At 41.8% G+C, this 26,859-nt stretch overlaps 1 protein-coding gene across 1 annotated transcript in view; it reads right to left on the bottom strand.

The window, feature by feature from the left end:
- The window catches only part of AFF2 (AF4/FMR2 family member 2), a 263,663-nt gene that overhangs the window by 139,426 nt on the left and 97,378 nt on the right, over window positions 1–26,859 (bottom strand). Inside the window, exons 2-3 of the mRNA XM_015820688.1 lie at window positions 17,282–17,402; window positions 11,267–12,151 (exon numbers count right to left, since the gene is read on the bottom strand). Coding sequence (XP_015676174.1) covers window positions 11,267–12,151; window positions 17,282–17,402 — 1,006 coding nt within the window. The remainder of the gene's footprint in view (window positions 1–11,266; window positions 12,152–17,281; window positions 17,403–26,859) is intronic.

Here is a 26,859-nt window from a genome sequence, read left to right as displayed (position 1 = left end):
GCTCAGAGAGCATCAAGGACCCCACAGTTCTCCTCCTCCTCCTCCTCCTCCTCCTCCCCACTAGCACTGATGATGTTACCTAGTTTGGGTAATGAAACATCTGCAAGAAAACAAGCAAGCTCAGAGAGCATCAAGGACCCCACAGTTCTCCTCCTCCTCCTCCTCCTCCTCCTCCCCACTAGCACTGATGATGTTACCTAGTTTGGGTAATGAAACATCTGCAAGAAAACAATGAAGCTCAGAGAGCACGAAGTACCCCCCCTAGACCTCCATCTTCTCCTCTCCTTCTCCTCCTCCTCTCTGGAGACCCCACTTCCTTCTAGCACTGATAATGTTACCTAGTTTGGTTAATGAAACATCTGCAAGGAAACAACCAAGCTCGGAGAGCACCAAGGAGCCTCTCATTTCAACTCTGAGCTACAAATATTCTCTTTTATTGGGACGGTGAAGTCTATCGCTGGAGGCCAATTGTATGAGCTTATCGCTTTGGGTGACTGTCAACCTCCTGTGTACACCAGGTCTCTGGAATCTCTACAAGCCTAATAGATCTGGAGGACTGTGAGACTGGAGCTTAGTGCCAGGAGCTGTACCAGGAGTGATTGTTCTCCAATGAGTTGTGAGGCTGGTGTGTATCCACGTTCATCTGCATAATGCATTTTGATCAGCCTGACCTTATTTGCAGATGATCTGTGACAGGCATCCATGACAAATGATGACAAGGGAAATTCAGGCTCACCCGCAGAATAATTTGGCCATTTAGGTTGATTAAGAAGCTTCCTGCAGTTTAGCTTCGACACAAAAACGACTAGAAGGGGTTACGGATTACGCAGCTGGAGAACATAAAAAAAAAATATGGAGTTCTTTGGGGTCCCCGACCCTTTAAAATATGCTAATGGGAATGCAAGCTTTTGGACAGTCGCCTCAGTAAATCAAAAGGTCCATCACTGCTGAGGGTACAAATTAAACCCCAAAATACGATCACTTGGGTCATCCCCTATTTTGGCTTTTATTTTTGACAGCCATCTCTGCAAACTGTTCAGTTTGTAAATGTCTTACAGCCGGCTGAGATTTACGTTCTGGATTTCCGCTACAAACGCAGTGTAAAGGATAAGGATGGCATCTATGCATTGCAGGAGATGCAGGAAACCCTCGATTTACGATCACCACTAAGCCTGGAATTCCGGTCATTAGTCATTGTGGTCGTTAGTCGTTAAGCAGGTCACCACGTGACCTGACTAGATTTTACAACTGTTTTAACAGCGGTCAACCAAACAAGTTGCCAAGGAGGGTAAGGAATATATGAAGTCACTTCACAGAAGGTTACATGAAGAATTCGTCTATGGCAGGGGTAGGCAACCTTGGCTCTTTTATGACTCGTGGACTTCAACTCCCAGAATTCCTGAGCCAGCTTAGCTGGCTCAGGAATTCTGGGAGTTGAAGTCCAGGAGTCATAAAAGAGCCAAGGTTGACTACCCCTGGTCTATGGTTCTGACAGGATATTTGTAGCTCAAGGTCTTTGACGCTCCCTGAGGTTGGTGGTTTTCTTACCTACCAACTAGGCAACATCATCAGTGTTAATGTTAATCATGACTAACAGCAGTAATAGTAATGTTTCAACCTCTTCCCTCAAGACGACGATAGAGCATTGCGTGCCAAAACAACTAGACACAAGGACAGTTTTTTCCCCCGTGCCGTCACTCTGCTCACCAACTAATTCCTACAACACCGTCAAACTACCTAGTGGGGCTGTATTACTATTATTTTTCTCATCTTTCCTATTACCTATTTCCCTACCCTCTTATGACTATAACTTTGTTGCTCGTATCTTACGATTTATATTAACTGTTTTATTAGTATCCTAGTATGATTTAGGTTAATTGCTTATTTAGTATCCTATGACTATCACTAAGTGTTGTATCTTATGATTTCTGATGAATGTATCTTATGATGATTGTGATCATGATTTATCACTTGTTGCTTGTATGTACACTGAGAGCTTATGCACCGGAGACAAAAAGTTCAATCAATCAATTCCAACTTTGCAAGATCTTTTTTTTTCCCGTGAGAAGTTGAAATTGACTGATTGAACCTTTTTTTTTTTTTGCATACGGCGGCAGAGGCCTAAAGCGAAAAGGTTTTTATAAAACCCAGCTGAAGGCCTAGGACTGGGGCAACGGCGCGTGTGCCCACAGAGGGGGCTCTGAGTGCCGCCTCTGGCACCCATGCCATAGGTTCGCCACCACTGACCTATCTGGATAAAAAAATAACGTGTCCTATATTTCCAAATATCATTTTTTGGAAACAACTAACTAACTCTCCACTCTCTTAGCACTTGGTAAAAATGTTTAATTTATGTTTATGTATTCTTAGTCAAAATGTTAGTTAACAGCCTGCAGGGACCCGGTAATAGGATCCCTTTCCCGTTCTTCTTTATGTTTATTAGCTACATTAATGACTGTTTCTGCAACTCTCTACAAAGGCTCATGCTAATGAACACCAATTAATTCCAAAATGATTTTAAACAAAGGGTGATGAGAATACCCAATCAACCGTAGCAGTGTAAAGAGCAAGCAAGTCATGCTGACCTATTTTCCTTCTCCTTCCATGTGGCTTCTATGCCAAAGGTTGACATCAGTATTCTTCTAGCTCACCTATGCATTTCTTTGGTAAATAAGGATTACTGATAGAGAGACACCCAAACGTATTCACACAGATCAACCTGGCGTTTACTGGTGTTGGTAAAGACAGAATATAAGTCAAGCCTTCCTTGCAATCCTGCCAAATGGGGTTGAACATGGCTGTGGCTTGTGGTTCATGATTCTCAAAGATGCTTCACTAATTGTCAGGTGTGAAGAATCAGAACCACAGATTAAGCTCCACTTAAGACGATTTATTACTTATGCCTATACACAAGAATCTAATCAACTAACAGTCAGCACTGAATTGGTGCTGGATAAGAGTCAACAGAATTCAAGAGGAGTTGGACTTAAGACCACTTGTGGGAACGTAATGATTCCGGATTCCCAAGCTCTGTCTGTTCTTCTGCTACGTTAATGTGGGTTAGCTAGACATTAGTGCATCATTCCTAAATTAGAATTCAACGATGGAGATTCAGACCCATAAAATATGGACCACTAAAACCCCGGGGCGATTCTTCCCTGTGAGATCTTCTCCAAAGTCCATTGGGGATCCTGATCACCTTCTCATGATCCATAATTGGACAGAGTAAATGGAAGAATTACAATGGGATGATCCAAAAGTGTTGTTCCAAAAGACAACTGGGTTTGCTTCTTGGATGAGAAGCAAAACTTTTTCAAGGGGAAAAAAAAAACCCAAATTGCCTTTTGGAAAAACAACTTTGGGATAACTATGACCTGGATGATTGAGAATCTCCAGAGACCCAATGGGATGGTCTTTCAGTTCCATATACAGTATATCATTCTGACCTCTATAAGGGAACAAAGAGACACCAAATAATAAATGGAATTAAAGCTCCTGACTACTCAGATCACCAAGCATAAATATTCCAGTTCAGTCCAATCCATGGCATCCTTGCCAATGTCTCCCTGTGTCTGCCAGTCATTATTTCTACCTCAAAAGCTTCATAACACCTGGCGGAGGAAGGGAAAATAAATGTTTCTTTTTAAACAATGCGAGATCTACCCCCATCCTCTTTCCCCAATAATTAAATTACATTTAGCCAGCAGCTATTATTATTCTATCCTGGTCCCCCACCGAGGCAGCCACGGTGATACGATTTAAGCAGCAATCTAGCAGAGCACTTTTCATTGCCTGTGATTGTTGTGCTGAGTAAATTGGTTGCATCACGTCTGACTCTAATTTGGGTTTTTAGAACCGTTAATTTGAACTTAAGCACCTATGGAAATGTCATTATCGGGAGGTATCTGTGCTGGAACCAGGTTTTGAGTCGCTCTGTTTAAAACCAGCTGAGTATTGATAGCTCCCGTTGACATTTCTGATGGCCGATTTATCAGGCATTTATCAGACAATGTCAAAAGGGAAAAGGTTTCACGACACACGCCTGATTTCTGCAATGTAAATTTCATGGGGAAAACCAATTCCGGAAGGATATTTTTGTCAGTCTCCAATCCTGAGCAAATATATATTAAATAAGGGCAGTTCCACCAAGCAGTTATTTACTCTGATTAGTCAAGTCATTAACCACAGATGGTTATGTACCATAACTCCAGTTCCCTGTGGAAAAGGTGGGTAGTACATAGATGACTCGGCTGTGCAGCCCCACACTAACTCTGATGATGTTACCTAATTGGGTCATGAAACGTCTGCAAGAAAACCACAATTCTCAGAGAGCACCAAAGACCCCATCTTTCTCCTCCTCCTCCTCCTCCTCCTCCTCCTCCTCCTCCTCCTCCTCCTCCCTCTCCCAGCATTGATGGTGTTACCTTCTTTGGGTAATGAAATATCTGCAAGAAAACAACCAAGCTCAGAGACCACCAAGGACCTTTATTTCAACCCTGAGCTACACATTATTCTCCTTTATCGAAAAGCCACACTGTTGGTTAAGACCATCCTCTTATGAACCCTAGAGATTTTTTAAAAAGTTTTCTAAATGTTCCTGCTCCACAACACATGAGTAGCTTCAAAAATTTTTTTGCCATTCTCCATGTGGAATTTTGAAAAAAAATAAAAATAAAAAAAGAACTCGCAAGGCAGAGGGAACAAACCCCCTAATCTCCCCTATTTCACTCATCAGAACATGAAATGCAGAGATTTGTCCATTGCTACAGAGTGTTAGGCCAGTCGTTAAATGACTAAAATGGATTTGCTAACCCCCCAACTGCAATAGATGTTTCAAAACCAAACATTCGGTGGACATGTCCATTGTTTATTGATGGCTCCCGTGACAATCAACCGTGGGTTATGTGCTACAATGTTTGACAGATAAAAAAGAATGATTTACAGAAACCCCGTCAATTATGTATGAAAGTGGAAACGTTTCTAGCCTTTGCCAAGCCCTTGTTCGTTCGTTCTTCTCAGAGCTGGTGTTTTTTGGGGGGACGTGGACAGGATCATTGGAATGAACCATGACAAATGCTGGCTCTTGTCTACTATACTGTAGATGCCATTTTAATCTCTGGAGCTTTAATTCTGAACATCGCTTTGTCGTCTTATTCCCACCTGCCTCGTTTCTGAAAACTTCCGGGGATGGGGTGGGGAGGGGGATGGATGTATCCCTTCCCATTTCTCTTTTGCTTTTGTTTTTGGTTGTTGAAAGTTTTATTTTATTCAAAAAGATTAAGATACAAAATCCGAAAGGAAAAAAAATAAAAAATAAAGACAAAACAAAGCTAGACTAGAACGTTAGAAGAAAATGTGAATTAAAAGGGCAAAAAAAACCCCAAAATACATATTTATCCCCCCAGGTTGAACACTGAGAAATATATTGCAACAATAGCAATAGTAATAGCCCTTAGACTTATATATCACTTCACAGTGCTTTACAGCCCTCTCTAAGCGGTTTACCGAGTCAGCCACTTGCCCCCATCAATCTGGGTCCTCATTTTATTGACCTCGGAAGGATGGAAGGCTGAGTCAACCTTGGACCTGTTAGGATCAAACTGCCGGCAGTTGGCAGAGTTAGCTGCAATACTATATTCTAACCACTGCACAGCGCTGGATCAATGGCCTTGAAACTGAGATGAACAGCGCCCCCTAGAGTCGGCAACGACAAACGGAGTGAAATCTGCAGGGACCCCCTTTTTTTTCACCCTGCAAGTTGAGAGGATAACCTACCCTTGGGGCAGTTGCATTTCCTCCCCCACCCCCACCCCACCCCAAAAAATAACACAACAAAGTAAGAGATAAAGTCTCTCTGCCTGCCCTGTTGGATTCAGTTCTGTTTCCTATTTAGAGGGAGCCACAGAAATTTAAATTCGAGACTTTCCCCCCCACCTTCTCCTTAAGTGGTTACTCCACAATTCCTATTAATTTGAAGAATTGACTGTAAAGGTTGTTTCTCTCGCTTAAAATGTTGTCGAGTGAGTTATTGAAAGGCTGCTTTTTAACTGAACCGCGGCGTCTCTTCTGCAAAGAAGGCGAAGTGAAATTCAGGGGAGAAAAAAATCGCTTCAGCAGCCTGAGGGGCTCCCCATTCATGTTTCGTGGACAGGAACTAGTCCTTCTCACCCTGCAAGTGACTTTGAAATGGTGCTCAGGAGAAAAGAAAGCCTCAAGGTGGGTCAAAGCCCTCCTGTGGCCATCTTAGGAGAAGCTGGGTCCCATTCTTCTGGGGTCCAGCAGGAAGAGAAATGGGAAACCGGTTCTAATCCATGAGCTCAGCTAAATTGGAATTCTGGCTGGGGAATTCTGGGAATTGAAGTCTACATTTCTTAAAGTTGCTGAAGTTGAGAAACTCCTCCCCACCCGATAACTGAGTCCAGTCTCAGATGTCAGACGATGTTCAAACTGAAATCAAGCCATATCCAAGTTCTGAACAAGGCCATCTCGATTTCTAACTTTCCCCAGATTATTTTCATCCTGGTTAGAGCTCTCTTCCAGAATTTTGCTAGGTCGTTAATGAAAATGTGGAAATGTGCTGGACTCTAGACCAAACCCTTTGGCATCTCTCTTGAGTAGTGCTATCGTATGTTCTCCATTAAGAGAAACGGCAAAAGCACTACTTCTCACAATATTTACAAATATAAACCACATGGCCGTACCCTTAAAATACAGCCTGAACGTCGAGGCTCCGGCTTGGGTTTTGGCTCCGGTGATTTTATTTAATTTTATTTGAAATATGAACCCGGCAAAAGAATTTCAGCCGAAATGCTTGTTCCAGTCCATTATTTTTCACCCTCTGAAGTTGTTGGGTTTTTTTTTTAAAAAAAGCAAAACGAAAAGACGTTTTTTTAAATAGGGAAGGAAAGATCCACCCGCGAAGAGAGGACTTTGTGTTTTGGCAAACTGACATAAAATGAGGAATTAATTAACCTGGGTTTTCGCTCTGCTTTTCTCCCTCCCCCTTTCCTTCCATTAAAAATGAAACAAAAAGAATAAAGTACCCCCCCCCCCCAAAAAAAATGCCTTATTAAACTGGCCGTGCCGGTAAAATTTTATACGTTTGATACAAAGCTCTCGCGTTTACTGCTCAGCTTGAGCTGATCAATATGGTTATCTACCTGTCAATTTTCTATACTCTTTAATCCCGAAAGACTGCGGGCTTGTGTGTGGATAGATATATCTTGCAGAGGTAGGGCTGATCAATGCATTCTGTGATAAAAGGGTGATTTGTAAGGCATGTAACAAAAGCTTATCATTTCCCTGTATACTGAGCCTGTCAAAATATTTTTCTTAGAAGGAATGCTGGAGAGAAGATTGCATCCTTCATGCTTTAAGTGGGTGGCGACAAATGAGGTAGAACTTCTGTTGTTGCACAGTTGCAAAACGTTGTGTAGAACAGACCTGGGCATTTTAGGGGGCCCCGGGCCACATCTGGCCCTTTAACGGTCCCTGTCAGGCCCTCGTGAAGTCAATCGTAAATTAGAAATCAAATGTAAGTAATTGTACGCTATACAAGCGACCCAATTGAATTGTTTTAATTCTGAAGGTGGCTACTATTACTTTTTCAATTTACACGTGTGCGTGCATGGGTGCCTACGAATTTTCACAGCCCTGTTGGTTCGGCCCTCCACAAAAAGTCGCAATTTCTCATGTAGTTCCCTGGGAAAATTAAATTGCTCATGCCTGGTTTAAAAGCTGATTGCTTCTTATATAGATGGTGCTCTGGGTTCAAGAGGCACATTTCCATGGATGTTGGCAAGCATGCAGCTGCCCAAACCAGCTGGGCTTTTCTTGCCCAAGAAGGAAAATGTGATGCACCTTGTTCAAGAGAAGAAGACATGTGATTGGCCCAGGTGAGCTCTTTCATCGCTTTGAATCACTCCACTGTCTCTTCTGAGACTCGCAGAAGCTGTAGAAGTTCCTCTAAAATGCTGAAGGTCTAAAATGTGGGCCTGACATTCAGGTGCTCCCTGAAGGAGCCCTCTGTGAAAATTTTAACTCCAGATTTCTTCAGAAGTGGGGGGAAATATATATATATCTCCTTCCATCCATCCACTTACTCACTCACCCACTCATCTCTCTCTCCCTCTCCATCCATCCATCCATCCATCCATCTATCCATCCATCCATCCACTCACTCACTCACCCACCTATCTCTCTCTCTCCTTCCGTCCATCCACTCACTCACTCACCCACTCACCCACCTACCCACCCACCCACCCACCCACCAATCTCTCTTTCCCTCTCCATCCATCCATCCATCCACTCACCCACCTATCTCTCTCTCTCCTTCCATCCATCCACTCACTCACCCACCTCTCTCTCCTTCCATCCATCCATCCATTCACTGACTCACTCACCCTCCCCTCTCTCTCCATCCATCCATCCACTCACTCACTCACACACACCCAATTCTCTATCTATCTATCTATCTATCTATCTATCTATCTATCTATCTATCTATCTATCTATCTATCTATCTATCTATCATCTATCTATCTATCTATCTATCTATCTATCTATCTATCTATCTATCTATCTATCTATCTATCTATCACCTTTCTGTGGATGAAAATGTAGAGGTGCATCTATGTCTGTATGTCTGTCTGTCTGTCTGTCTGTTTACATTTATACAGCAGCCCATATTGCTTGTGTGTTCAAAGATGTGTACTGACAATTAAGTTGCCATCACAAGGCAGAATGGATCCTAGGTTAAAAGCACTGCATGCTTCCATTTGAATCAGGGCTCCTGTGTTGAACTTCCTGGCAAATGCGTAACCTTTTTGAAATCTATTTACCGCATACCTCTGTTTTCTTCCTGCATTCAAGGGGTTTTGAATCCAGCAAGTGATGCTGTCATTAACCTCGGTTATACACATTGCAGGAAAACCCCTCAGTGCTCTATTCTGACTTCAATTTTCACGTTTCAATTTTTTTTAATGGGGTTGGGATTTTTTTTTTAACAGATATGGAGAGGAAACAGATTCATCTGCTTTTGCGATTTCATTATTTTCCTTGCATGCAATTATGTTCTTGCCAAACAATAGCAGTGACAAATTGCAACAGAATCCTCCAGCAGATTTTTAACCCAAGGTAAAAATAAACAGAAACATCTGTAGAGCAATCATATACAAAACTACATTCATTACCAAATACATTTTTCTAATAAAACCACCATCTGCAAGTAACCCTCAGCTTCAAATTGATAGAAATAGGCCTCTCCCCCCCCTCAAGTTTTCAGATGCTGTTCCCAGAACATTTTCCAAACTCTCCTGCAAAACACATCTGTCTTTGTTGCTCTTTGGAATGTTAATAAATAATGGTGAGGGATTTCCCCCCTTCGCCTTCTTCTTGAAACTGGTCAGACAAATTACAGACTCAAAACAATTATTCCCAGAGGTGATAAGAGAGCTGACGTTAGCCAGAAGACACTTTTGGAATATACCATTGCTTATATTTAATATTAAAAATATATATTGTTGGAGTTGAAATCAAGATTTGAGGAGTTCTGGATTGGTTCTGTTATTTTGTTCTGCTTCATTCTTGTAACGAATCCTACTTTTGCCTTCGCAGCAGGAAAAAAAACCCCCCAAAAACGAATGCTATCTTTAATTAGAAAGCCAAATGCATTGATTGCCAACACAGCCTCTTAGGAGTACACAATAAGAATAAGATATAGTGTATATAATCCAACACACACACACACACACACATACAGAGAGAAAAGACTAGGCAAAACTAAACCATAAGCTCCAAAACCACAATCTTCCTTTTAGCTGATTTATGCAAATGGAAGGCAGATAGCAAGGTGTTTTGGACATTAGCATAGGTCAATTTTTTCAAAGCATGTCCAAACTGACACATAATGTCTCAAGATCCTTGAGCATCCCTAATACCTTCTCTTTATTTATTTTTTCAGACAGACAACGCATTGACTTAATGTCAAACACCCGCAATATTTGCAAATGGAAAGAAATGTGCATTTGTAACACCCTGGTTCACCATAATTCTGCAGCTGTCCACTATTACACGTAATTCTTACCTTTCGGTTGTAAACAGGGCATTCATTGGGTCTGCAAGAACATCTTGTTCCTCATGGATCTATAGCCAAAACCAACATCTTGCCTTTTGCCACAGCCTATATTACAAATGGCTCGCTCTATCCTTTCGCTTTGGACCACATCTGTTTCCCCCACTTTTCCTTCTTGAAAATACTCAGAATGAGATTCTTAAAAGTCAGACCAGCTATGAATCATGAGAGTTAGTGAAAAGAAAGTCAGCTTCAAGAGCAAAAAATCACCACGGACAGTCCTGTTGTGCACCTAAGTCATTGCCAAGTTGACTCAACTTCCAATCCCATTTTGCCAAAAGGGCACACAATTTTATTCCACGGAAAGGCCACAGTGACCCCATCTGGATCAAGGCCACAATATGCAAGGATCGCTCTGTGTGTGTGTGTGTGTGTGTGTGTGTGTTATAAACCACCCTCCCTGCAAAGATGCTGGTGTTCTTCTTTTTACCAAAACTGCAATTAGTGCCAACAGAGAACTTAAGGAACTAGTTTCTGTGCCTGAACAACAGCTGATTGACTGTGGAGGTTCTCGGTCATCCAGGTCATGGTTGTCCCAAAGGTACTTTTTTTCAAAAGGGAACTGGACTTCGTTTTTCCTTGAAGACGTTTTGCTTCTCATACAAGAAGCTTCTTCGGTTCTGAAGAAGAACTGAAGAAGCTTCTTGGATGAGAAATGAAACAACTTCAAGGAAAAATATAGTCCAGTTGCCTTTTGAAAACAGCACCTTTGGGACAAGGACAGCTGATAAGATAAAACAAACCAGAGACTGGACAAACCCACCAATACATTTGCAATAAATCAATAAAACTGGAGATGTGTTTTCCATTTGGTTTTGTCCTATAAATCCAAGGGGAAAAAAGCAAAAGATGATAGATTGGGAAGACCAGGCGAGAGAGAGGGGGGGGGGAGAGAAGAGAGAAACAAAGGAAAGAAGGAAGGAAGAAACAAACAAACAAAGAAGGAAGAAAGACAGAAAGAAAAGAAAGAAAGAAGAAAGGCAGGAAGGAAGAAAAGAAAGAAAGAAAGAAAGGAAGGAAGGAAGGAAGGAAGGAAGGAAGGAAGGAAGGAAGGAAAGAAAGAAAGAAAGAAAGAAAGAAAGAAAGAAAGAAAGAAAGAAAGAAAGAAAGAAAGAAAGAAAAGGTAACACTTACTTCACTCATTTGAGGAATGGTAAGCTTTGGTAGTTTATTCTTAGAGCTGGATCCGGTGCTTTTCCCTTCCAGTAGACTTCCAAAGGATTGGTTTCCATAGACCCCTTCAGTTTCTATGGATGGTTTTAGTTCTGGGGAATCATTCGGGACCTGGTCCTGGCCATCCATGGGTCTAACGTACGCGGTGGGCTTCTGCTGGGTCATACTGCTTTTACAGTGGAGCCCAGGAGGAAAGTTCTGGTTGGAAAGATTGTTGGCAGCGGATAGCAAAGACGTAGAAGGAAGCGGGGACCCATGGCTCAGAAACTCAAGATCCACCGGAGACTTTGAGTGGGTGGTCTCTTTGTAGGAGTGCTCGGCCGTTGTGGATTTGGAGTGATTGTGCCTCCTTGAATGTGAAGATGAAGGTGGGGTGTTGACTTCCTCCCCTCCTCCAGTTTTCTGGGGCTCGTTCTGGCAGGGGTAGAGGTCCTCATATCTGCCTTGGGGTGGCTCATGAGAAGAGCCATGTTTGGTCCGATTGGGCTGGCTACTGGCTTGGTTCGACTGGCCACCACCAGAGCTGTGGTTGCTACGGGACCAGTCCGTCCTGTTTTTCCTGCTGCTCTGGTGGCCATTCAGCAAACTTGCATTGGATGAGAGGGAAGATGGGGGAGGCATAGCCGTTGAGGCGTTCCCACCCATCTGGTGGGATGCGACCATCCGGTTCCTTTGCTCGGGGAAAAAATTCGGCTCATTTTTGTCTACTGGGGTTTGTGGCACAGGATTCTTTGGGATGCCGACAAGGTGGCTCTGGTTGGAATGGTTGGTGAGCAGGTCCTTCATCTCATCATAGTTCCCCAGCGTGTTCTGCACACGGTTGGCAAGAGCATCGCCTTTGCTGGTCTAAAAGATCAAAAGAAACCAGGGTTAAGAAAGGTGACCCATGAACAGAGATGGGACAAAGCAAGAAAGGAGAAGATCTGACTTTTCTCAGCCAATAAGCCAGGGGTCTCCAACCTTGACAACTTTAAGACTTCAACTCCTAGAATTCCCCAGTCAGCCATGCTGGAAGTTGAAGTCCACAAGTCTTAAAGTTACCAAGGTTGGATACCCCTGGCCTAAATGCATTCTAAAAAGGACTCTGTTCCTTGGAATCTTTGCTTTCTCCTTAACTTCAGTGATGGGTGTTAAGAAACGTCTTCCAATTCCGCCAGGCCATTATTGGAATATTCCTAAGCCTTTATTTATCTGAAATATTTCTAAATCAATGTAATGGACTGAAAATGTCTCCAGGGTGTCTTAAAAGAATAAAATCACATACAATCAATGACCTATCAAAACAATCAACATTCATAAAACCAAGAATCCCTGGTTTTATGAATTAACATCCTGCTCCAGTCATAAAAAGAGAGAGAGTTGCAACTAAAACCTGGAAGAGACCATTTATTAAAGCTTATTCAAGGAATGGCTGATGTTTGCCATCACAGATGATAGACCGACTCCAGAAGGAAACCTGTCCAAAGGGTTGAGTCAACTGCAAAAGAGGTCCTTGTCCTGTCTATTAGCCAATGGCAGTGCCTTCAAAGCAGAAGTTACTTGAAAAGGATGCCCGTCAGTGATCTCAGTGTGAATACCATGGAGACGGGTGGGAGGAATCCTCTTACATTTTTCTCCTGCCAGTAACATTACTAGTGACAATGCAACTGCAACAGTGTGCATTGGTGGTGGTGGTGATGATGGTGGTGGCCAAGGAACTGGACTAAGGCCTGAAGGGAAGGAGTAGCAGAACCTGGGAGTGGAGTTAAAAGAGGAAATAGCCTAGAATCTCTACATAGTCACAAACAACTAGGTCTAATCTTCCTTTAATTCCGTGGACCCTTATCTAACTCCTAGCAGATGCTACCCATTGGTTGAGAAGATTCATGTGCATAGGCTTTTAGCAACAAATCAGTTTAATTGGACCTTCACCCTTGGACCTGATCGTTCACACCTGACAAGGTTGAAGAGAAGTGAGTTCAAGTTTCCGTTTGATTATGGAAGCTGGGTGGAGGACTTTGGGTAGACAGTTTCTTCCACTTAAGTCATAACCAGGTTAAAATGGGGAAAACACCCTTGATTCTTTTGCCTCTATGCAAAAAAAAAAAAAAAAGAGGGATAAAAATGCAGTAATAAATCAAACAGCTTCTTTCCCTCTCTATCACTATGGCGATGGGATAGTGGGTCACCAGGAAGACGGCAATTTGACTGTTTGGGTATGGACTTGATGTTTAAAAATGGAGATGTCACTCCTTGAAAATAGTATTTTGGCCCCAATGTCAACCAGCCCATCAGCCTGGCAGGTTCAAAATGATCATCTACTCCCCAACGGGGAAGCGCTGCCTACCAGCTCACCGAGAACCTTTGAGTTATCAACTAAGAAGGAAGAGACAATTGCTGGGAAATGATGCAGAGAGCTCATGCTTTCTTTTCTGTGAAAACAGTGGGGGTCAAAGTAATTGCCGACCAACTTCTTCTTCCGCATTGTGATGAATAATAGTTTCAAGTGTCCTTTTTTTGTTGTTCTGAGTTGCCCTGGACTACTAAGATTTGATTCTGGATGCTTTTTGGGCCTGCGTCCAGCTTGATTACTTAATAATTTCTTTCAAAATGAGCGTTCAGGAGAGCTTTTAAAAAAAAAAAAACATCAAAGAAAGATATAAATACAGTTGTCAGCTGTATTTGCAAAATTCAGTTGCCTTTATTTTCTGGAACCACACAGCATGTGTTTTTGCAAATCAATGATTCACAGTCACTTTCTGTAAAGCACAGCAATTATTAGGCAAATTCTGACTCATTTTTGGCATTATTGTGTTTTCATCCCCTGCGTACTTCTTACTCAATTTCCTAGGTTTTTATCTGCGGCTTCTCTTTCTCCCCCCTCTCCTTTTCTGAAAGGCCATTTAAAAGATGGGACATTTGTCTACAGATAATACCTGTGGCACATGGTTGCTGCTCAGATGAGCAAGAAAACTACATCTGAGCAATTGGTGGAACTGTGGCGGTAAAAAAAAGATGACAATTTACCAGAAGAAACACCACTTTTAAGAGATGGTGGAGGAAAAAAGGAAAGCAGTCTTCCAAAAACTATTGGATACATCATTCCTCAAAGGAATAGGTTCCTCCAGGTACGATCAAAATATATCTTATGCATCTTTGTTGGGTTTTGTCAACAAGGGAAACAAGATAATTAAGCCTTAATCCAGCCATTATTTGGCTATTGGGCATCAGAAGGAAATTGGCTTCCTTAGAATACATCCCATTTCTACAGGACAACCATGAAGGAACAACTCCTAATATTTGGCAGTTGACTCGGGAGACATTTGTCAAGGATGATGGGCATAGTGGGGAAGAGATGAAAGACAGAGCTCTGTGTGTGTAGCAGCTGCATCTTCCAAGCATCAAAAAGCCATGATGGTGCAGTGGTTAGAATGCAGTATTGCAGGCTAATTCTGCTGACTGCCGATCGCCAGCAGTTCGATCCTGACCGGCTCAAGGTTGACTCAGCCTTCCAAGTTTGGTAAAACGAGGACCCAGATTGTTGGGGGCAAGATGCTGACTCTGTAAACCACCTAGAGGGGGGTGTAAAGCAGCGTGAGGTGGTATATAAGCCTCGATGCTATTGCTATCTTCTCTCGAGATGCTGGAGAATAATGTCTAGCTGTGGATCCTGTAGAACAATTCAACCACTTTTGGGCTTCTGGTGAGGATTCATGGAGAACTAGATGTCCCCGAAGGAGCTTTGTGATGGAGATCAGCAGTGGACAGTAATCTCTGGCTGGCGCTCTCTCTCCAGGCAAAGGAGAGATGGTGAGATCGCTCATCTGCACTCTGGATAGCTGCTCCTCATGAGTAGACAAGAGGAATGGAGGTTTCTGTACTCGGTTCATGAGCTGTATGAAAAAAAGGCACTGCTTTGCTTGGTCTCAGTTCTGATGTTTGTCAGGATGATTGGATGATCCTTTTGTTTGGAATTGTATATTGTTTGCACCACTATGTTTCTGTTGGAATATCAAGTTTTGGAAAGGAGAAGATGGGAGCAGATTGGAGAAGGAAACGTGATATCTGTATGTCTTTCTTTTTTCTTTTTTTAAAAAAAGAAATGTTTCCGTCACAAGGTTGTAATCAAGAAAATGCACCCTGAAGCAAATGTTTAGAAACTTAATCAATTGTGTAAAGCAAAGAATCATACCGCATGAAGAAACAGTGTTTTGTTTGGTGCACATGGGTGGCTATCTTTCTTTCTTTCTTTCTTTCTTTCTTTCTTTCTTTCTTTCTTTCTTTCTTTCTTTCTTTCTTTCTTTCTTTCTTTCTTTCTTTTTCTTTCTTTCTTTCTTTCTTTCTTTCTTTCTTTCTTTTTTAAAGAAAAACTTAAGGAGGACATTTTGGGGGCCAAAGAGTGCATTCCATTTTACTCAAGAATCAAGTCTTTGTCGTGGGCCCACCTTCACCCACCCAATACACAATGGACAATGACCCAGCCCAGCTTTGACTCTCTCCCCCTCCTCACTTAACACAAGGAGATCTCATTGTGTCAAGGGAAGTGGGGTGGGGAGGGAGGCCAAACACTTGCTCGCTTGTTCCTCTCCTCTCTAGCCAGCCTTGCAGAGATGCTGAGGCAGCACTTGTGCAAAGAGGCTGGACAGGTGGCTGTGACTCAGAATTATTCTTCTCCAAAGAATTACCTTTGCAGGTTTTCAATTGACGGGAATTTCTGAAAAGAGAAAGAAATGGGAAAGCGTCCAGTTTATCCTGGCAGAGTCGCTGTCACAAGGACAAACAGGGCCGTGTCTTTGACCGATGTAGAGCATGAAGGTTTGGTTCATAAATAAAAAACGGAGATGGCCATGTTAGACAGCAGGGAAGAGAGACCCATTCTAAAGCAAGATCCTTATGGAAGTCAACCAAAATGCCACCAAGTAGATGGGGGCCAAGCAACATGTTCAACCCGGTTATTATGTTCAATCTGGAGGCTTTCGATAAGAGATTGGACAGCCATTTGTCCAGAATGGTATGTGGTCTCCTGCCATGGGTGGAGTTTATCTGTCTGTCTGTCTGTCTGTTTATCTAGCTATCTATCATCTATCAATCATCTATCTATCTATCTATCTATCTATCTATCTATCTGTCTGTCTGTCTGTCTGTCTGTCTGTCTGTCTGTCTGTCTGTCTGTCTGTCTGTCTGTCTATCTATCATCTACCTACCTACCTACCCACCCACCCACCCACCCACCCATCCATCCACTCACCCACCCATTTATTTTTCACACTTCTTAACTGCCTTAATCTCCCTCAAAGAGGGTTGGGCTAGAAGACCTCCAATGTCCCTTCCAACTCTATTATTCTATGCTCTATTTAATAAAGTTCTGTTTGAGGTTTGCCCAATCCATACAGGTGTACCTAAATGAGCTGTAGTCATGTAACATGCTCAGATACAACACGTTGCCAATCGTCTGCATTTTTATTGTGTAATGGTGAGGATGCTGTGAGACTTGTGTGAGGATCAGACAAAAGTTACTTTTTTCAGCACTGTTGTAACATCAAACGGTTGCTGTACAAACAGTTGTAAGTCAAGAACTACCTGTAATTTAGAAGTGTTTCTCAACCTTGGCAGCTTTCAGCTCTCAAAATTCACCAGAGTTGAAGTCCACACATCTCAAAGCTGCCGAGGTTGACAAACATTGATTTAGACAGAGGGCAGGATATTATTATCTAATGATGTGTATGTGAACATATACAGAAAACTGCAGAGATGGTCTTTGGAAGTCTTCCCATTCTTCTCGACTTACCTAGTCATAATGGGTGTCCAACATCACTGAAGACATCAAGTTGGAGAAAACAACCTCTCAACATTGGCCAACATCCCACCTTGTGGGCTTCTTGCCTATAATTTGCAGGAGTATCTTCTCCTTGGGGCCGAGGTACAATGAGCAGGAGAAGGAAGACATTGCTTTTCCTACTCAATGAATGTCAAACTTTGCTTCCAGCGTTGACTTACCTTGTATGGTTCTCCAAAGAGATTAAAGCCAGATGCAAAGAGGTCCTCATCCTGCTGGACTTCTTGATTTCTCCGCTCCCATTCCTTCCTCTTAAGCGCGCTCCGATCTTGTTCATAGTGACTGCAATTTTTATTTTATTTTTTGGGGAAAAAAGAGAGAGATACATGATTAAGCATTTACCTAAAAATAAGAAAATGTCTGTCCACTCTTGAAACTTATTGGAAACTGTAAAAAAGAAAACAGGCCGTGAAACATTTTGAACATTTGAGAAATTTAAAGATAAAGAGCAGTTTGATTCTAGAAGGCCTTAACACACATACACACACACAAACAAACACACACACACAAACCAAATAAGGAAGCAAAAATAATGGCCCAATATTTTTCCCAACTCAGATGCCCATCCTAGTGTCATTAGAATATTCCCAAATTATTTATTGAAGCCATTTGAAAGATCTGGAGACTGCACTGCAGCTAAACTCTCTATTTGTGTCACTCAACACACCGAGCCAAATCCAGCGTGGTGGTCTAGAAGTTCGCTGACTCTCGAGCTGTTTATGCTGGCAACATTTCCCAGGTTATCCAAGGCTGAAATGCTCTACCAAACCTTTTATTCCTTCCTTTCCTTTTAAGGGAAGACACTGAAAAATCAGGGGTAGGGAGGAATGGCCACATCCCCATCCAAAACACACATCTATAAAGTTCCAAGCTGAAACCCTACAACTTTCCATTAATAAAATTTGATCAAGGGAGGGAACAAAGCAGATTAGTTTGTGTTGTTTCTGAAATACTGGCCACGATCCTATCCCAAAAAATACAATTCAGTGTTGAAAAAAAAGTAAGGTTCTCTACTTAGGCTGGAAAAAAACCAGACCTACAGATATAGGATAGGCAGTCCCTGGCTTAACAGTGGAGCCCGTGAGAGGGGTCTTGGTGTCCTGGTGGACAACCACTTAAATATGAGCCAGCAGTGTGTTACAGCTGCCAAAAATAATGACAGCGCGGTCCTGGGTTGCATTGACAGAGGGATAGCATCAAGAACACGAGACATGGTAGTACCGTTCTATATTGCATTGGTGAGACCACATTTGCAAAACTGTGTCCAGTTCTGGTTGCCACGATACAAAACAGATGCTGAGGCCCTAGAAAGAGTGCAGAGAAGAGCAACAAAGATGATCAGAGGACTGGAGACTAAAATCATGGCTCTTCTCACTTGAGGGCAAGACAGGAAGCAATGGGTAGGAACTTCTCAGAGGGACATCCAATCTGGAACTAAGGAGGAATTTCCTTACAGTGAGAATGATTCATCAATGGAACAGCTTTCCTCCAGAAGTTGCGGTGCTCCATCATCAATCCAGAAAAGATCGGACAACCATTGGTCCAGGAATGGTATAAAGACTCCTGCCTTGGCCAAGATGACCTCCATGGTCACCTCCAGTGATGCTATGATTCCTGGATCATATATTGTATTAATATGGTTGGTTTAAGGTTGGGTTCATGGTCTGGTTCAATAAAACATGGCTGAGCATGAGGTCTGAATCCAGTCACTTCTTTAGATCAGGGGTCTTCAAACTCGGCCCTTTCATGACTCATGGATTTCAACTCCCAGAATTCCTCAGTCAGGCATGCTGGCTGAGGAATTCTGGGAGTTGAAGTCCATGAGTCATAAAAGGGCCGAGTTTGAAGACCCCTGCTTTAGATGGTCAAGCACCAGCCAACAGAAGGCAATGAAGATGGTTTATGAATTCAACATGGTATCTTTCCTAAGCCATCATATTAGTGGAATTGGAGCTAAACGTATCTGTAACAGCAGGACTGGAGGCTGTGTATAGATGAGCCACTTTAATAAGAGAAATTTATTTATCCAGAATATTTTAACAGTTTGGCTGTATTTTTAATTTTTTATATATATATTTTAAAAAAAGATCCTTTCTACTGCTACTGTTTCCATGTTTAATTAAATTCCACCACCCTAATGCAGCCTGACATAACTCATTACTAAAACATAATTATACAGTAAACAAGCAATATAGCATTTACTATTTCCTAGTAAGTTTTTAAAAAGGATTAATAAAAATGAAGCTCTGTAATTGCTCAAATCAATGTGGATAATTATAATCTGCCCTTTTAGGTAACGTAGAAATATAGTAAATGTGATACAAGGGCTGTAGCTGTAAATCAGTATTTTGGAAAAAAAAAAGGATTATGTCAACACGGGTCTGAGCATTTTTGTCTAGGAAAAGAAAAGAAATGGGTAACTTGATTTCAAAATTTTATCTTCCCTTTCTCCCTATCAAGTCAGGGTTTAGCTGAATTATCTTTGAAACTTCCAAGATTATTCACCATCTGCTTGCTTTCTGCAATCTCGTCTTGATTTATACAAACTGAGATCTTCTTGACCAAAGACGTTCTTGCAGAGAGAAAATAGATAGCTGGCCTCTGGGATTACCACCACGTGGGCATTTTGTAAGCAGTGGACGAGTTTAGGAGGAAACAGCAGAATGAGTTGAAGCATCTAACCACATGCCCAAGTCTTTGCTTTTCTCATGTCCTGAGTTCCAGACCAAGGTGATTTTTTTTTTAAGTTTGCATGGTTGCCTTCTTTATCCAAGGGGCTCTTGAAACCACCTCGAAGCCAATATTCATTGGCTCATTATGTAAACTATGAGGACAGAAGCATTGCTTACATCCTGAGTAGCTAAATGGTATTAAGAAGAGATTTAGGTTGGCCCCTGCCCAGCTCTCTGAGCTATAAGAGAGAAGGGAGACACAGATTTACATAGAACATAGACTCAGAAGGTTGGAACGGAACTTAGAGGTCTTCTAATCCAACCCTCTTCTCAAGGTAGGGGACCTTGTACTGCCTCAGTCAAATGACACCTCCAGTCTATATTTGAAAACCTCCGGTGATGGAGCACCACAACTCCACAAGGCAGGAGGCAACTTATTCCATTAATAAATTATTCTCACTGTCAGAAAATTTCTCCTTATTTCTAGGTTGAGTCACTCTTTAGCGAGCCTCTACCTCTTACTTCTTGTCCTGCCTTCTGATGCTTTGGAGAATCAGCCCATCATCCCCTCTTCTTCATGGCAGCCCCTCAAGTACTGGAAGACAGTTAGTACATTTCCCCCTTCCCCCCCCCCCAATCTTCCTCTTCGTTAGTTCCCTCAATCGTTCATCAGACGATTTAGCCTCCAGACCCCTGATCATCTTTGTTGCTCTTCTCCGCACTCTTTCTAGGACCTCAGCATCTTGTTTCGAATTGTGCTGACCTGCAAGATTAATAAAGTAGACTTCTTCACGTCTTCCTGAGAACCACGGTTCCAGATGTGGCCTACCCAAAGGGCTGACACCGGTGAGAACATTGTAGGATTGGAACAACAATATAAATAACTGTATGAAATGGACCACAGCCTAAGCCAAAGAAAACAAAATAGCAGCCAAGAATAAAATACCTCCAAGTCATGATAAAGCACTTAAACTTCACTGACTTCCTGATCCCCGGCCCTGGGCAACCAGCCAGGTCTTAAAGCATTTTCCGGAAGACCAGCAGAGTTGGGGGCCAATCAAATGTCAAGTGGAAAACCTTTTATATATATATATATATATATTTCTTTTGGTACGCTCACACACACAAACCCATATTCCCAGGGCCTTAGTTACTTTGCCGTTGTTTGATACACCCAGGAGTTCAGGATGACCTATGTCCAACAACAACCTTGTAAAGTAGGCCGAGCAAAGACAGAGAGAAGGAGAGATCTTGATTTATGGCTGGATTTAATTCACCTTCTAGATACGGCCCACATGCAGGTAGCGAAGAACAATATATCCCCGCGTCTCTGCTGGGGATGAATTTAATCTCATTCCAGCCCTTCCTGGCCAAAGAAAATAACCGTATCTCAACACCAGCCTTTTCAGCTCAGCAGGCCAACGTACTGAAGGATTCACACAGCGCGCTATAATGAGGAATAAGCCACGCAGCCATTGGGCTTTTGCAGCGTATAAAGTCACCGCTTTCTCACAGAAGCCGCAATTACTAATTTGAAGTGCTGTCTAATTAAAACCACAGCTATGTATTTAGCCTCTTGTTATGCCCCCTGCCGCTTTCTAATTACAGAGAACTCTTTATCTGCACAGCACAACTTTGCCGGATGCAGACAAGTTTGTATGCCAACCCGGGAGCCTGCCCCCCCCCAAGGGCAGAGGGCACCCCAAAGTCACGTCCTTGAGGGTTCCTGAGAGGCGCACACGCCTTTCTTTCCACTGGGGGACAAAAGATAGGAGAGAAAAATCACTAGGAAGGTTCAAAAGAACGTTGGAGGAAGACCTTGTTGAATTACTCAGGTTGATTGTGGTGCCAAAGACAACTCAGTTTAAATCAGCTACACCCAACTGGGCACCTTCCAGATCTGAGGGGACTTCAGCTTCTAGAATTCAAAAGGGGCAATAATCTGAACCAAAGTTAGTTCTGGTTTCAAAATCTCAACTAAATATTCTGATAGCTAAACAATTTTTTCATGGCTGTTCTGATGCTCGTTTTGGGGGGACCACTGACTTCTCTTTCTGAATGAGTTGCTCGGGTGAGCCTACACAATCACACCAGGCAGCAGGTTGATCTTTCGTTTGATGTGACAACATCATCCAATATCAGCCGTGAAAACATCGGTTAATCAGATTGGACCTCAACCAACAGCAATCTAAGTTCAATGAAGAATAACCGTGCATTTTTGCCAAGGAAGGCTGACAAAACATATAAAAGGGACTTTTTCAGCATGGCAGAAATTTGTTGCACAAAATGGTACAGAGTCCATGGCTTTGGTTATGGATGTTTGAATGTTCAGTTTTAAGTCTAGTTACAGCATTTGCGCAAACTGTTATTCCAAAACAAAGATGAACATCTCCCAGGGGTGTATCAGAGTTTCAACCTCTTCTCCAAAGCACCTGAAGTTAAGACAAGAAGCAACAGATGGAAACCAATCAAGAAGAGAAGCAATCTAGAACTAAGGAGAATTTTCCTACAATTAGAACAATTAATCGGTGGCGCGACTTGCCTCCAGAAGTTGTGGGTGCTCCATCACTGGAGATTTTTAGGAAGAGATTGGACAACTATTTGTCTGAAATGGTGTAGGGTTTCCTGCCTGAGCAGGAGGTTGGACTAGATGATCTCAAGGTCCTTTCCGACTCTGTAATTCTGAAGAGGGTTGAAAGAATACCAACCAGCTCTTAAAAAATGGAGAACTCCTGACTCATTTCTTGTTCACTTCTTAGATGCACGTCCCTGTTATGCTGCCTTAAATAGAACGTGCTTTTGGAGAGGCACCAAGACCCTCAGAGTAATTGTGAGCCTCACACCAACATTCTAGACATCGCACCCTATAAGATAAGCTCTCGCAGCTACTCTGATTTGTTCCTATGGTTTCTTTTAAGAACTGTCCTCTTGTGGATCTGTAGAACTTCAAAGACCATCACGGGGTGTACAGGATGTACTCAGAAGAATCCTATAAAAAGATATTTTGATACGGTGTCTGCTTTCAAAACAGGAATCTTACCCTTGTATAGTTCAAACAGACCCAGGCCGGTGAAATGAGCATACCATGTTCTTTCCTAATGTTTTATTCAGCTCAAACAGTAGAAGCACCATAATGACTATTGAAAGCAAATTTTCTCTCTTTAAAGCTAGCCTTCAGAACAAATACAAAAAAAAAAAAAAATTCCTAACCGGGAAATGACTCTTTTATATTGCATTTAGTAGATATCACAGGGCTGGGGAAAAAAAAAGTATTTCAAATTTCTCAATGGAAAAAGCCAAATCCTTTGCAGCCAGCTTGATGTTTTTTAAGGTCAAAAGCTTGGGCGCACCTCTAGCAAACCAGAGGAAGAGACAGAAAGATTTCACAAAGTTTCCTATGCCACCGACTCTAAGGCATCAGACACGTAGGTCTTTATCGGTCACGTTATTATTTTAAGAGTCCATTCTGTTACTCATTCATTCAGAGTGACACTGATAATTTAGCATGATTTGATGGGCTTCCTCTGGGCCACCGTCGTTTGGTCTACAAGAAAGACGAACACACAAATAAATATTAAATAGCTTCAGAAGTTATCGGAAAGCTTTTTCTCTAGGCATGTCACCCATATGTCTGATTTTATTTTATTTTTTTCCCTTGCTCAGCTTTCCTAAATACCAGTCACAGCAATGACTATACTCACTGGCTAAAAATGGAATAAGACGTGTGGTTTATGTCCCACAAAACTACCGGTTGGAATTATGCTCTGGGGCATCCTTTATTTTCACAAGACCAGAAACTTGCTTCAAAAGAAAACAAACTACAATTAAAAACTTTAAGGTTCTCTGCTCAAGTCCCAAATGGGTCCATCAAGTTCACTTCTCTTGCAAAGACTTAACAGATGTATTATTTTGTAGGCTTTCCGAGAGTTGATTTGTCTCTGATCTGAACCAGCTTAAAGCATGTAGGGAGAAACAAAAGACATTTTGGTCTCCAGAATTGGTTACAAACCTCTCTTCCCTGGAAATAAACCTAACATGATACATCAAACCACAATGTTCAACCCTTCCAGGTAGTAGAAGTCAGGTAGTGTGGTCAAATGCTTAAGCTGAAGTCAAGCAGAGCAGTTGATTTCAGTCTATAAAGTTTGTGCCCCAATGCATTTTTTTTTAGCTTTCGTGGTGCCAGCGAGTTCTTTTAAAAATAATAAGTGAGACATTTGTTAAGTGAATTTTGCCCCATCTTAATGTCCTTTCTTGCCACAGTTGTTAAGGGAATCACTGCAGTTGTTAAGTTTGTCACACGGCTGTTAAGTGAATTTGGCTTCCCCATCAACTGTCAGAAAGTGACAAAAGGGGATCACATGATCCCAGGAACACTGCAACCGTCATAAATATGAACCAGCTGCCAGGCATCTGGGTTTTGATCACGTGACCATGGAGATGCTGCAACGGTCATAAGTGTGAAAAAAGGTCATAAGTCCCTTTTTTCAGTGCCGTTGTAACTTCAAACAGTCTCTAAACAAACTGTTGTAAGTCAAGGGCTAGCTAAACATGCACAAAGATGAATACAAATACCTATCAGGGAAAGGGTACCATGGGGTATGAAACCTGATTATCCATACTTCAAGGGTTCTTTGGGGAAACAAAAGATTGGAATGCTCAAACAGATTTTCCAAAGCCTCTGCTCCATAAAATCAAAAAAACCCAATGCTATATAGGATGGTCAGATTCCCTACCTATTCCCACCACTTCCACCAATCCATCACTTCTCGGCTATTGGCGGAGACCAAGGGTAGCCATTCCGCAGCATCTTTTAGTTATTATGGTTGCTGATTCCCCAGTTCTCCCTTAAAGAGTGTTGAGTTGTGGTTCCTTTGTGTGTGTATTTGGGGGGGGGGAGCTCAATCAACACTTTCATTTATAGGACTGTGGTTCTCCATAATAAAAATACTGGGGTTGAGAAGGCTATAGAGAAAAGATATAGAAAAGAACTCTACTGTTATTAGCAAAAATCTATTCATCTTTTTCAAAGCTGAGAAATTCAGACCCCCAGCTCAAATTTTATCTCTCTCCCTGCCCCCACACAGCCTTCACATTCTCCTTAAGAGTCACAGTAGGGTGCCTATCTAACACAGCCTCTTAATACTCATCCTTTATCTTGGATGTAATTTATCTGGTGCCAAGACTTCCTAATGAATTTCACACATGTGTACTTAAATTTGTTACAGCTTAGCAGTGGAGTATGATAAGCAGTAAGTAGAGCGCTGAATTTCAAGCTTTCTCCCAACAGACACATAAAGGGGCTTTGCTATCCGCTGAAGGAGGGAAGTAAGATGGGAAAAGGAAGGGATAAAGTTTAAATTGCAAATCCAGCAAAATGCAAAGTGGGGGGGGGGGGTTGGGGGTTTGGAGAAACCCAACTCCCGCACCCATGGTTGATTGGTGGTGGCCAAAACAGCTGCCTTTCTTGAATTCATTGCAGGTGTTATTATTTTATTATTATTCAGTTTGATTGATGTGACACATGCAGTAAGCCAGGGATCTGAATAGTTAGGTCAGATAGCCTGCTTGGGTGTCCCTTGTTTAAGAATGCAATGTCAGCTACAAAGGATCAAGACCATACATTAAATTTCAGCGCAAAGCTTTAATGCTCAAGCCAAAAATTGAATCAACTGAAGTTCAGCACTAAATAGGCACTGGATAAGGATCGATGGAATTCAAGAGGGGTTGAGCTTAGACCGTTTGTGGCAACGTAATAACTCTAGACTGATGACACTCTTAACTCTACCCTCTAGCTCTGCCTGATCTTCTCCCACATCTAAGATTGAATGTTGTGATGGCCACCATGTCAGAGACTTTAAAAAAGAATGAGAGAAATTTTTCAGAATATGGAGCGAATCCTGGTTAGTCCTCTCAGTGGATGCTTGCTAGCTTCTTCATCTTAGGCAATTGTATTTAAATGCATGTTTGCTGGGAAGTGACAATCAAAGAGGCAGTTGTCCTATCCATGCAAGCCTGGTGCCTATGAGAACATTAGATCACAAAGGGTTCATATCTCTTTTGGTGTTTCTGTTCTTTTTTGAGCAGTTTTGAAAACGTAAAGTTAACTGAAAGGAAGATAGCTGAGTTAACTGGGATTATCAGCAGGCTGTTTCCCGTGGCACATTAACGTTCACGATGATGCTATTAGTTTTTATTTTCTTAAATAAAACCTTATGCATTCATGTTTAACTATCATATGTTTAATGGGACTATTCTGATTACAGAGTGATTGGGCTGTGATTTATGCCACAATTACCTGTGTTGTGAGAAATTTCTGCCTTCCAGGTCTGACATCAAGGGGGCAGAACCCCATAAAACATCTTATTTCATAGCAATTCTGGATAACTCAGAGCAATAACTAATCATTTTGAGAAACAATATGCTGTGAAACAGTGAGCAAGCCAATTTCTATAATTAGGGCCACTGTTGTGTACTTTTACTTCTCCATCAATAGGACTATTGTCAAGCAGGTTAAAATATGCCCTTTGCTACAGAAACACTGCCAAGGTTTGCTTGCGTTGAGGTCTCAAAGAGACACTTATTAGAAGTCTCAACCATTCAAGTCCCACTTGGGTTGAAATCTACATCAGCTTGACTGTTTATTAACTATATTTATAGACTGTCCTTCAGTCATAAATGCTCCCCAAGTGGTTTTGCAGCGAAGCAAATGAAAATAACTCACAAAGAAAAATGTAACCGTAAATTGAATAGTAAATTTAAAAATAAAATCAAGTTAAAACAACGAAATGAAATAATGAAATAAAATAAAATAGGCAAATGTTTTTCCCCAGTCAAAGAAGAAAGTCAGAATAATGATTCTACTCCAGTGTCCTATAGATGCAAATACAGGCCCAGATTGTATATTTTCCTAAATTACGACTTAGTTAATAATAGTTAACTGCGGGTCCACAAATGCCTTGATTCATAAAACTTATTAAAACATAGCACACAGTTTCAAATCACAGAGAATTGCTGGGAGACAGGCCGTATACAAATTTAAATAATTATAATCATAACAACAATGC

This window comes from Protobothrops mucrosquamatus, unplaced genomic scaffold (genome assembly GCF_001527695.2).
Source record: "Protobothrops mucrosquamatus isolate PMUCROS unplaced genomic scaffold, P.Mucros_1.0 scaffold1161, whole genome shotgun sequence".
Lineage (NCBI taxonomy): Eukaryota > Metazoa > Chordata > Lepidosauria > Squamata > Viperidae > Protobothrops > Protobothrops mucrosquamatus.
This window is presented reverse-complemented; position numbering and strand designations above follow the sequence as displayed.